Source organism: Geospiza fortis, unplaced genomic scaffold (assembly GCF_000277835.1).
Source record: "Geospiza fortis unplaced genomic scaffold, GeoFor_1.0 scaffold174, whole genome shotgun sequence".
In the NCBI taxonomy this organism is placed as follows: Eukaryota; Metazoa; Chordata; class Aves; order Passeriformes; family Thraupidae; genus Geospiza; species Geospiza fortis.
The window spans coordinates 1252044-1264286 of NW_005054480.1; the positions used below are offsets into that span (position 1 = coordinate 1252044).

Consider the following 12243-nt stretch of genomic DNA (forward strand, 5'->3'; position numbering starts at 1 on the left):
CTCTCGTGAAATATTCAGATGGGAAATGTGAGCCCTCAGGGCCCTTTCATCCACTCTGTCCCAGCACCAGCAGCACTAAATAGCTGGAAAGGCTGGCAGCACCTTGATCCCATCTCCACTGTGTTCTACAGCTGACAGTGAGGCTGTAGCCTGGCCCTGAGCTGCAGTCTGCACTGCCATGAACACCACCCACAGGAGCTTGGGCAATGCTCAACATCACTGCAGTACTCATTCCCCAGACAACCACCTGTCCCCAGCTGTACCACAGCAGGAACCTACTGCAAGGCACTGCTGGTACTTCCTGGATTTGATTGGGTTTGCAAACATTTGAACACAGTGAAAAGATGACAAACCCTCCTGGCCAAACAACAGGCACAAGCCAGCCTAGGCACACCCACACCACGGGCAGCTGCCAGCAAGAGGAAAGTGGGAGATGCTTCCATGCTGGCCACCTGTATTGCAGGCCAGCTATTTTTATTTTTAATTCTAACTTGTGTCTGACAAGCTAGAATACATCTCTGCTGTTAGTCCTGAAGCTAAAAGAGAGGTGTGACAAGGCAACCAGCCTCCTCTCTCCTGGGTGGCAGGTACACAACTGGTGCCAGGAGGCAACAGGCAGGGATCAGCACACAGTGAACGGCTTTCCTGCAGGGCACCAGGTATGACAGCATGCTGCAGCCTTCAGGATTAGCCCCTGTGGCACACTGCTGGTGAAAACTGGTAGCACCACCCCTAAATAGCAAAAATCCTGGTAGGCAGGGCAGGGCTCTCTGCCTACTGCAGCTGCCAGCCTCCCGCTGTGTGTGTGATCACAGCAAGAAGCCCTGCACCCCACAAGAAGTAAGCCTCCGGCCACCAAACCAGAAGAGTCACAGCATCCCCTCGCCTCCTGCAAGCCAAGACTACTCCAACTGCAATCCATCACCTTGTGAGACAGGAGGAAAGACTGGAGAGTGCATGCATCCAATTCAAGAGTCCCCAGACCACGGCATCTGAGCCCATCAAAGGAAGTACATACACTCGGGTCTGACAACTGTGAGGCAGAACATCCTGCTGCTTGACTGCAAATTGTCTTCCAGGTCCAAAATCTGACCTTTGGGGATATTCTATCCTGCACTGCTGCATGGCCAAACATGGCTTTCTGCCCTGCTCCTAGCTTTTCTGCTCCCCTTGGATCTTTCAAGGCCTCTCTACTCAGTTGAATCCGTGTGGCTGCCATGAACAGAAACCCCCTCTTTCTGGAGCATTTTGGTCTCTATACGTCTGGATTGTCCTCCCCAGCACAGTGCTACCTCCTTTGTGCTGGCAGGAGCAATCATGGGAAAGCCAGCTGGCAGACAGCTCATCTAAAAAAAACTGCCACACAAGGCTCCACCCCTACTGGGTCTCTGATGGGGACAGGCAGGCAGCTCCCACAGGCAGGGAGTAGCAGGCAGTAACTGAAGTGGCTGCAAGGGGTGATCTCCAGAGCAGCACTTGCTCCAGCAGCAACCCGAGTGCATGGACTTCTGATCCAACCACCAGAAAAGCAGAATTTTGCAAGAGCCTTTCTCCAAAGATTTCAGATTATAGTTCCCAGAGGAGCCCCCTTCACACTGGAGATGGCAGGGATCACCAAGCCAAGCCAGGCCTGTTTTACCGTCTTTGGTTCAGAGGAAGGCAGGATCCAAGCACACCGGTTTTCTGGGATCTACACAGAATCCACAAGATTAAGAGTTGTTATATCACTCTAGAGACAGAGATGGGCAATGGTCTGTCCCCTCCCTCACAAAGTCACCAATGGCACCGGCGAATGTTCAGCTTGGACTCCTCCTGTGAGGTCCTGTGCAAAGGCCAATAGTTCTACAGAGCGGCTGTCCTTGGTTGCTGCTGGGTGCACTCACCTGGAATCGGGGGTCAGTGTCACTCTCCCCTATCTGCTGCAGCAGCTCCCCGCTGGTTTGCCCCACCAGGCCAGCAGCCTGCAGGAGATTCTGGCGAGGCTGCAAGGAACAAGGCAAAACCGACACAAGGCTCATGAGCAAGCCTTAAAAACTTCACTCAGTGGTTTCCCTTGGCTTTCCCCTTCCTCTCAGTCCCACAGCCCCTCCAGCTCCCCACCTCAGCGCTGGCAGGCTGAGCTGTCTTCAGCAGGTCTGAGACGGCACTCGCCAGGTTCTTGGCTGCCTGCAGAAGCTGCCGCCCGTTCCCTCCCTCGTCTTCCATCAGTGCAGCCAGCAGTTTCACACCCTTAGACATCTCCGTCAGGTTGGAAGAGATGGTGGTGACAGCACAGCCCACAGCGGTGTAGTCCGTGTCTGCTGGATCCCCTGCACAGGAAAGACAGGAGTCAGGATGGGATGTGCTCCAAGTGATGCTCCAAGAGCATCCCCACACCTGTCACTGATGTGGTTTTCCGTTCAGGGAGCAGAAGGAGTCTTTCAGCCAGACAAGAGAGACCAAACATTTTACTGAACTGGGGCATCCCTCTTCTCCAACTCTCCATGTACCTGCAGTGAGGTTGACGACTGAGGCTGTGCCAGCAGTTATGGCATCCACTTGGGAGTGGATTTCATGCTTTGACTCATCCATCTTGTTTTTGCGCCAAGCTTTTGATGCCTGAGTGGGGAGAACAGGATCAGGAGAAGGTGGTAGAAGTGGTGGGTAACTGCACACATGCTCACACAGAGAAATGCAAGGAAGAGGTTATAAAGAAAAGAGTGGGAAGACCTGTAACCACCCAAATTCTCTAGTCCACCCTGACCAAACAACATGACCAAGTGTCTCTTCCATGTCTGCCCACAGAGTGGGATACAACCTCATCTCTTTTCAGGCAGCAGATCTTCCCAGGAGCTGCTAACACTTCTTCTGGGAATGTGGTCAGCCTCACCCAGCCCAGCTTCCAGTAAGGTCCACCCCTAGTACCCCACCTTCACCCAGCACTCACAGCATCCTGCCCAAGAGGTGGCAAGGTCTCAAAGTCGTCCAGCGTGGCCTGAGCTGCATGTACAGCCTGCATGCTCGAGTTGATAGTGCCAGTCAGGGCTTGCTGGGCTGAGGTCTGCAACACAGAGACAGAATAAGTGAGATATGCCAAAGGCTTGGAGTCTAGGATTACATATTTGGCTCAAATGCTCCCCTGCAATGTAGCCTGTAGCCTGGCTACAGCTGCTGATGGCACCACTCTAGGTAGGTCTCCACAAACTGCGGTGGACTTAGCAAAAAGGGAGTTTCTCCTCTGCAACTCCCACTGGAAAATGCCTCATGCCACCATGGTTACAACTAAATCTCACAGCTAAACAGCTCTCAGGGAATGGGGAGAAGATGCTGTGAGATCCCACATGGTTTTCACAGCAAGTGCCCACAACAGATTGCATAGGGTAAAAGAAATCGGCCTCCTCGTGGCCTTTTCCAAGTGTTCCTCCAGCTGCACAGGAGTTGGGGGTACCAAAACACAGCATTGGGTTCTGCTCCAAACCACAGACCTAGTGGGGCTGTCCAGTTACGACCTGAAATGAGAGGCTGCAGTCCCTAGCCAGACTAAAATGCTGGGATGTAGCTCAAGTTTGCAGAGAAGGCGCAGGAGGATGCTGGCTCAGCCAGACCAGCAAGCACAAAAAACCAGTGGCACAAAGCCCCTGCTCTTCACAGCAAGACAATGCTTGGTCATGGACCCAAACAGATTGGTCTACACAAGCCTGACAGTCACCTCTGAGAGTTTGTGCGCTATGGTGAGCACAAGAAGAGCTTACCAGGGGAGGCATGTGCCCTCGGTGCATCTGGCCACTGGTGATTTGCAGCTGAGGCTGTGGCATCGTGCCCACCTGGAAGTTTTCTGGCCCTCCAGCCCCTGTCCGCATGATGGCTGGCAGGGCCACTGAGCCCAGCTCTGCCTTGCCTACACGGTTAAACTGCTGCTGCACGACTGTTGACCTGAAACAGGGAGAAATACCAGGTAAAGGAATGCCTACAGCACTGGCACCAGGCTCTGTGGGCGTGGCAGCTCCTCCTCCTTGCTGCGCTGCAAGCTTTGCTGGAGCACAGTCTCCATTCAACTTTTGTTTGGCAGCTGTCTTGCTCCTGGAAGACTTACTTCTTTGGAGACACAGAGTCTTCCAGCATGGTGGACTCCTCATCACCCTCCAGTCCAAAGTGGTCTTTGCTCTTTTTCTGCAAAAGGAAAGAGAAAATGATATCCACAAGTCCTCCCCTTCTCCTGCAGCCCAGACACCATACCAGGGTCACAGGGTCCCCCTGCCCTGCCTCCAGCTTTCCCAGCAGTACTGTCTGCCAACAGCTGTTTGGAGGCAGCTGGAAGGCACATTCTGTATGCCTCTCTGGAGAGGGGCTATCAGTGCCCTTCTCAGCACAGCCTCACCTTTTTAAGGATGATATCAATGTAGCCAGCAATCAGCTGGGCGATCTGTTCCCCTTCCGTCGTCTGCACTGAGTAGTAACCATCCTGGTAATCTCCAAAATCCTGCAACAGCAGGGCACAGGGTAGCACCAGAGCAGGGCACTGGCAGCCATCCTGAGCCCCTCTGGTATGCACTAAGCACCTGAGCACCAGCCATCAAAGCAAGGGCTGGGAGAGGCACCAGAGGAGGGCAAGGCTGTGTCACCATGGAGCAACAGCTGAGAGAGAGGCTGGAGTGAGAGCAGCCCCCCTACAGGGGTACCGGCGGGAAGGAGGCATGGGAGACCAGTGCTGGTCCCTACCAGGGTGAAGCTCTTGGGCGAGGCTGCCCAGCGCTTGATGTTGGTCAGGCTCCACTCCTGAATCACTTCTTTGGTCTTCTCATCCACGCGCATCACGCACTCCTTGGTGATCCCCAGCAGCCGTGGCACCAGCTTGTTCTTCCCCTTCATCTTCTCCTGTGGGCCATAAAAGAAGGTCTGTGGGCTATCCCCAGGATGGATCCACAGGGGCAGAGATATCTGAGGTCTGCCATAGCTACCAAAACACCCGCAAAGCCACACTTTCTAGTGGTGACAATTATCACAACTTGACAATGTTGAATATAACGTGACAATGTTGAATATAACTTGACAATGAGAAAAAGCATGAACCAAGGAGTAGGAAGGCGGTGCACAGGGAAATGCAACAGGGGAGATGCAAAAAAAACTGGAGCAACATAGGTTGAGGAGAAGCAGCTGGAGACACAACAGATGGATGCTGAAGAAGCAGAATTTTGGTGAGTCTGAAGTGGGATCGGGGGGCTGCTGCTGTACCTTGACCAAGAAGAAGGAGACCCCGTAGGTCTTGAGGGAACGGGCAAGTTTCACATAGCGAACTTTGGCTTCGATCTCACTTATGTTCTGACACTGCTTGTGGGCCTGCAACAGCAAGACAGAACATTGCACCAGATCCACAGTCCTGCCTTGACACCACTGCACAGCCCTTCCAAGCTCTCCCCACCCCACCATCATCCCCTGCACCAGCTCTGATCTCTGAGACCTCAGGAGCCGCCTTGTCTGCCCACCTACAGCTCCAGCTCTTGTTTCTCACCCACCAGACTGGTGTATGCTGGCTCCTCAGACAGAAGTGCCTCAACCTTTAGTGAGGAGGAACAAAAAGTCCAGATCTCAACCTCCCAACTGCACATACCATGAAGATCTTGCGTTCTCCTTTCTGCTTGATGTACTCCTTGGGCAGGAAATCCTTGAGCCTGCCAACAGACAGCCAAGTGAGTTCTTAGCACAGAGCCCTAAGCCAGTGTATGTCCTTGACTATGAAGAAGTCCAGCTGAAAGCCACAGACAAGCCCCTGCCAGGGCATAAGCTGAAGTTTTTGGAAGCAGTAGAAATGTGGGAGATATTGCTGCAGCTATGAAAGCTGTCCTTGGAGTTCCCCTAGTTAAGAGTGGGGTAAAGGTGCTGATAATGCCGCCCTTTGTGTGGCATCAAGGCAGGGCAGGGGGTGGGCTGGGGCCACCCCCACAGCAGCTGACTGCATGTCCCTATAGGGCTGCCAGAGGATGGGGGGCTGGTACCCCTCATAGCTGGTGTGGATCCCTATGCTTGGGCACTGTGCTATGGGGAGGAGAGGGATTGCACCAGGGGCACCCAAACCCACAGAGCCCCACAATGCAGTGTGGCACTGGGTGCTGCCAATCTGCCCCAGCTGCCTCAAGACAAGCCCGGGGGCTCCTCAGGACACTTACTCCAGAAAGCCTGGCTTGTGCTTCTGCTCATTGTATGGCCCAAACTGGATCTGGCACTGGTAGCCAGCAAACTCACAGGCTTTGTCAAAGGAGACAGGGTGGGAACCATTCAGAATGTCATCACGAGCCTGTTTGGGAATAGAAGACACCATTGTGGGCTGGGCAGCCACGCAGCCCTGTCACTGCTCTCCTCCATAATCAAGCACGACATGTTTTACACACTTAAAAAGAAGTAGTTCTGAAAAACAGGCGTATGTAGGACCAGGCTGCTCCCTACAGGCATCAAGCCTGGGAGAGGAACAGCAGCAGGACTTCAGGATGATTTCTACCAGACAGAGCTGACATGGGATTCCCTGGGGAGCTCTGGAGTACACAGAGGACAGGGCTGGGATTGCCATTGTTGGCTCTTACCCAGGACATAGCTGGGTATCCCAAAGTACCTCCCCATCATGGCTCTTGACAAAACCTTCAGCCACCAGATTTGTCAGGGGCTGGCAGGAGGCAGTGGAACCAGGTGCTCTGGGAAGCTGTACCTGCACATAGAGCAGGTTGAGCTGCACAGGATCTCTCGAGTCCACGTTCTGATCAGAGTAGAAGAACTTGCGTCGCAGCAGCAGTGTTTCATTGTCATCGATGCCTTGTTCACGCAGGGTCCGGCCGTGATCCAGCCAGTTCACTGCAGACAATGCCAGGGTGTGAGCAGGGACAGGCACCAAGGCACGGCTGGTCCTGGTCCCGGGCTGCTTATGGCGAGTGAGGAATGGGTGTCTGCCTGATGCATCCCAGCTCTCACCTGTCTGCCCTGGGCCCCCAGGCACAAGATATTCTAGGAAGTGTGGACACATGTTCCTTCATCCACATGTTTCTCTCCACACCCTCTTCCCTCACAGGGGTCCCTGCTCCCCTCTCCCAAGCTGTCAGCACAGGCTGACCCCATTCCCAGTATACCCAGACACCTACACTCATCATCTGTGTGCAACTTCTGTTTGAGCTTTTCCATCTTCTTCTCATCTCGCAGCAAGGTCTTGTCCTTCTTGAGGGTGCCAGTAACCTCTTCTTTCTTCTCTTCCATGATCTCCCGTACAAGTGAGTACTCATCATAGTTGGTGATGCCTGCAGGAGAGCAGAGAACCAAACTCAGAAGGACTGTTCTGCCAAACACAGAGCATGAAGCAACACAGGGGTGCAGAGCAGTGTCCCCTCCCTAGTGTCACGCACCCCTCAGATACCCCTGCTGCCAGGCCACCTGCCACAGAGCTGCTGCTGCTCCCCCAGAAGCCTGTTAGATTCTGCCATTCTTTCCCCACCTCCCTTCTTCCCCCCTGTCGCTGTCCTCTCCTCACCAATCCGGGCACATATTGTCATGAGCATGTCCGTGACAGTTTTGGAGTCATCCACCATCACTGTTTTCACTGTCCCATCCAGCATGCGGATCTTCAGGGGCCGCTGCTTCTTCTTGTACTCCATGGTATCCTGCAGGCACAGCGGAGCACAGCTACCAGCAGTGGCACCAGTGCAGGTCACCCACACCCCACAGTCAGGCAAACAGCTCCCCCTGCCCGGCGCAATAGTGGGGGTGACAGGGCATGCTGCAGGGCACAATGCAAGGCAGCACAGCAGGCACCCACACCACCTCCACACTGTGAGCAAGACATCCAACCACGGAGTGAAGGACACCACTGGAAGGATGTGGGATGGATACTTACCCCATTGCGAAGCATGTAGTAGTCCAGAGCCTTCCCAGCCTCCAGCCAGATCCCTTTCTTTGGATCTTCATCCGAGAGGAAGAGCCCAAAATCATTGGCTGAAAAACAGGTACAGTCTCTAACAGGGTAGTCCTGAGCAGCATAAGGCCACCATAATGCCACTCTGTGCCCAGGGATATGCACTGGTGCAAGCCAGTGTGTGAAGCATAGCAGCCCTGTGAAGGCTGGAGCCCAAATCTAATGACAAACAAACAAAGCTGGCACGCAAGCTCTGAGGTTTTACCACAGTTATCTGTGGAAAAAATCATCTGCAGCATGCCTACGCAACGTTGAACTTGGAACTGACAGACACAACAGAAGGAAGAGCTTGCAGTTGTGGCTGACAGCTCTCTGAAATCTTCAGTGCAATGTACAGTAGTAGTGAAAATAAGGTAGTAAAATGCTGGGGGATCACCAGGAAGGGTGCTGGGAACTGGTCTATAAAATCTAGGCAATCCACACTTTGAGTACTCTCTGGTGGTAGGGTCTGCATCTCCACAGGACTCAGTACAGTTTGAAAAGATACAGAGAGACAACTTGAATGATGGAACCTAGAGGAGCTGGGGACTCCTTTTTTTGCAGAAGAGGAGGCTGAATGAGAACTAGCTCAAGCCTTACTCACCACTCAGAGGTGGTGAGTAAATATCATTCACCAAATCCTGCTCCCTCAGGGTGGGGTGCCTGGTGAAAAGGCTGCTGCTGGAGCCTGGCCAGTGACTCCCCAGCTCAGACCTACAGGGACAGGCCCGTTTTTATGTAGCAAGAGGGCAGGACCACGCCTGGCTTTGCCCTGGAAAGGTCCTCCTCCACCTCTGCAACAATCCTGCGCCGCAGGCTGTCTTGGTTGGCTATGTTTATAACTCGTCATCTTGTTGGCAGCTCTCTTTGGGGAGGGACAAATTCCTGAGCCGCCCTGCGCCTGCCTGGCTAACACTGCTGTTAAGATTGTACTAAACAGAGAGCAAAAAAAATCATGAAAGCTTGCCATTTTATTTTTGAAGTAAAAAAAGAACAACAAAAAACCAAACTGTTTTCAAAGCAAATTCCAAGAGGATAAATCCAAAGCACTGAAAACTGAGCAGCTTGCCCCAGATCCATGGGTTGGGCGGGGAGAGGCACTTCCTGAGACAGAGCAAGAGCAGAGCTGGAAACTTACACCAAAGCTCCCCCAGCCCGAAGGTGACAAAAAAACAGGGCAGCTCAAAAAAGGAGCCCGAGTGCCACTGTGTAAGGAGACCAAAGAGAAGTAAAAGCTCTAAGAAACATATAGGAAAAGAAAGGCTGTGAGCAACTGAAAAGGAACGCAGGAATAAGAAGTTCCCTTTAAGGCCTTCCCCTTGCTGCTTTTTTTATAAACAGGCTGGCTCACACCCAGGAGCAGGAAATGCAATGCTCCTTCCAACACCACTATAGCCCTGCACATCCAGTCCCTTGCTGAAGCTGAAAGCCATAGTCTGCTGGACTGCTGACCAGCTGGGCATGGTGTAAGAAGGCATTTCCTTTCAACCTCAAGGAATGTGCTGCTCCCAGATGTCGCTGCACTCCCCCTCCTCTTCCCACGACTCTTGACCTCCACTTTGCTCTCTCCTCCATGGCACAGCCACTTCTGGGGGTTGCAGGGACTCAGGAGGGCCCCTGAGACAGCGTCCCAGAGCTCCGACCCCCCATCCACGATGGGGACAGGCCATATCCGCGTGGGTGTCAGTCACATCATGAGCTCATGAGCCATAGACTAAATTGTGAGCCCAGCGGCAGCAAGAAAATACTGGAGCTGAGGCAGCCTAGAAAGGTAATGGAGCACCAGCAGGGGTCTGGCAGAGAGCTGCCAGTGGGATACAGACCCAGGGGAGATTATATATAGCCTGAGAAATCAAAAATTAACTCAAATGTTTTATTAATGTTTGCTATGACCCCTGCAACTGTTTAAACCCACATAGCCCTAGCTAGTGGTGATGAATGTAAGTAGGACAGAAGAGCAGAGACAGAAAGGGCAGCGGACTCAAATTGCTTAAAGAGTTATTTCACTTCCAAATGTGGTTTCCTAACTTCTAAATACAGAAACTTTCTTCTGGGGTGTTGAGGAGGGAGTCTGAGAAACTTAGACCCTCACATCAACTGGGCAAGAGGACTTGGACCCCACTCCCCCTCACCCCACTTCTTCTCTGGCAAAGTGCCAGAGAGGCACAGACAGAAAAGAAAAGGGAGAGGAGTGAAATGCCAGGAGCTAAGCCAAGGCAGCCCTGGCATGGCAGCCAGTCCCACCACGGACTTACACTGTCCTATCTGTGCCTCAGGCACCCGCTCACGGATCATGCGGCAGGCGTCGTACACCATGGTGGAGGGCTCAAACTGCATCGTCTTCACCACATTGCCGATGCTGATCTTCAGCGAGAGGGCAACCATGGTGGCAGCTGGGCTGTTCCCACTCCTGCGTCACCTGCCGGAGGAGACAGACGGTGAGCTCTGACTGCTGACCCCACCAGTGCGCAGTGTGCTTGCTCCCTCTTCCTTCGGCAGCACCTGAAAGCCAGGATTCAGCTTCCAGAGGCAGGGAAGGGCTGCAGCCTGTGCCGGCGTGCCTGTCAGAGATCCCCTTCCAGACCCTGGGACCAGCACTGGGACTCCTACCTCCTTGTCCTAAGGTCCTAAAGCCAATTTTACTTGCCTTCTGGGAATTACAGCAGCTGGTACCCAACAAAGATACTGCCAGGGAGAGGAAGCGAGCATGAGGGAGTACACTAGATAAGCTGTGAGAGCATGATGGAAGGGGTTATAATTAAACCTGCCATGACACAAAAGCCACAAGAGGAAAACCAAGCTTTGACCCAGAGCTGGCAGGGCCCTGCCCCAGCTATCAGGACCCCTCATGTCGCCAGCAGCCTGAGCACAGAGGGACAGAAAAGCCTGAAGCTGCACAGGGAGGCAAGATTAGGGCACCAGGCATTGAATTCACACATTAAATGCAATTACCTGGGAAAAGCACCACTCACACCCAAGGTGTGCTCATGAGATCAGGGTCTATGGCAGCAGATACCAACCCAAGGCACAGGACAATGCACAGGAGGGCAAGGGACCACCTGTGACAGGTCTCATTACATGGGCATACAAGAGCCACACCATGACATCTGAAAACGGACTCAATCAGGGTCCAGCCTGAAGGATCAGCTTCATAGAACAGAATCACAGAATCATCAGGAAGATCACCTAGTCCAACCACCCACACAGCACCACCACAGTAACCCTTAAATCACTAGATCATATCACCTAGCACCAGATCCAGATGCCTCTTAAACACCTCCAGGGATGGTGACTCCAGCACGACTCCACCACCTCCCTGGGCAACCTATTCCAATGCCTCATCACCTTAACAGTGATTTTTTTTTCTGATATCTAACCTGAACCTTCCCTGTCTCAACTTAAGGCTATTTCCTCTTGTGCTCTCACTGCAGGCATGGCAGAAGAGACTGGCCCCCATCTCACTACAACCTCCTTTTAGGTAGTTGCAGAGTTCAAGCTTAAAGGATTGCACAGAGCAGCTTCAGAGCAAGCGTTCCTCAACAGAGCTCCAATACACCAGAGCTTTAATAACACCTAATCAGAACTGCAATATCTGTATTGCAGAGTAAAAGCTGAAAGAAGTAACAAAAGTAAAAGGAGGTCATACATAAGTGCCCCATTTGCCTGATGCAGCTTGTAAGAGCCCTTCCCTTCAGATCTACCCACTGTGAAACAGCTTTCAGTGCTTTCCTGGGTTGCCAAACACCTCAGAGTCCCTCCCAAGTCCTTTGCTCTTGCCTCACTACTCCATGCCCCTCTCAGAATTCCCTGTCCCTGTCTGGTCCCAGCCCGATGCTCTCCAGCAGTGACATGCCTTTTCCCCTCCCTGAGTGCCTGCTCATACAGAGTGAGTCCCCTGGTCTGCTGACCCAGGCTGCCTCATCCTTAAACTCCAGTGATGGGAGGATGCAAGAGCACTGGTGGGATGCACATCTGCTTATTCTCTTTTAGATTCATTTGCTCCTACCAGACTTCCTATTATGGCTGTCAGGGAAAGCTGATCTTGCATCCTCAGCCTGGCCTGGGAAGGTTCTTGGGTAAAATGTGCTGGCAGCCTTCCCTGCAGTGCAGCAGCACTTGGTGAGTCTGTGCATCCCTGCCCAGCGCTGCCAGTTCCAGTCCCCCTGGGAGGGGGTACACCAGCAGCAGGCTGCTCTCAAACACAGACCTGAGCAGGCCAGGGGCAGGATCCGTGTCCAGTTTCAGCCAGGAGCAAGTCAGAGGGCAGGGGCTCTGCTCCTGCAGAGCCACAAAGCCACCCTGGTGGTGCAGGGTGGGAGGCAGGGACCAAGGAGCGT

General features: G+C 53.1%; 1 protein-coding gene across 1 annotated transcript in view; it reads right to left on the reverse strand.

Moving 5' to 3' along the window:
• The window catches only part of TLN1 (talin 1), a 27891-nt gene extending 17562 nt beyond the window's left edge, over positions 1–10329 (reverse strand). The window contains exons 1-16 of the mRNA XM_031063067.1: positions 10162–10329; positions 7850–7947; positions 7487–7616; positions 7104–7256; positions 6677–6819; positions 6144–6271; positions 5588–5648; positions 5212–5316; positions 4699–4854; positions 4358–4459; positions 4073–4149; positions 3732–3912; positions 2927–3040; positions 2490–2598; positions 2101–2309; positions 1884–1982 (exon numbers count right to left, since the gene is read on the reverse strand). Coding sequence (XP_030918927.1) covers positions 1884–1982; positions 2101–2309; positions 2490–2598; positions 2927–3040; positions 3732–3912; positions 4073–4149; positions 4358–4459; positions 4699–4854; positions 5212–5316; positions 5588–5648; positions 6144–6271; positions 6677–6819; positions 7104–7256; positions 7487–7616; positions 7850–7947; positions 10162–10291 — 1995 coding nt within the window. The 5' untranslated portion in view covers positions 10292–10329. The remainder of the gene's footprint in view (positions 1–1883; positions 1983–2100; positions 2310–2489; positions 2599–2926; positions 3041–3731; positions 3913–4072; positions 4150–4357; positions 4460–4698; positions 4855–5211; positions 5317–5587; positions 5649–6143; positions 6272–6676; positions 6820–7103; positions 7257–7486; positions 7617–7849; positions 7948–10161) is intronic.
• Between the last annotated feature and the right edge of the window lie 1914 nt (positions 10330–12243).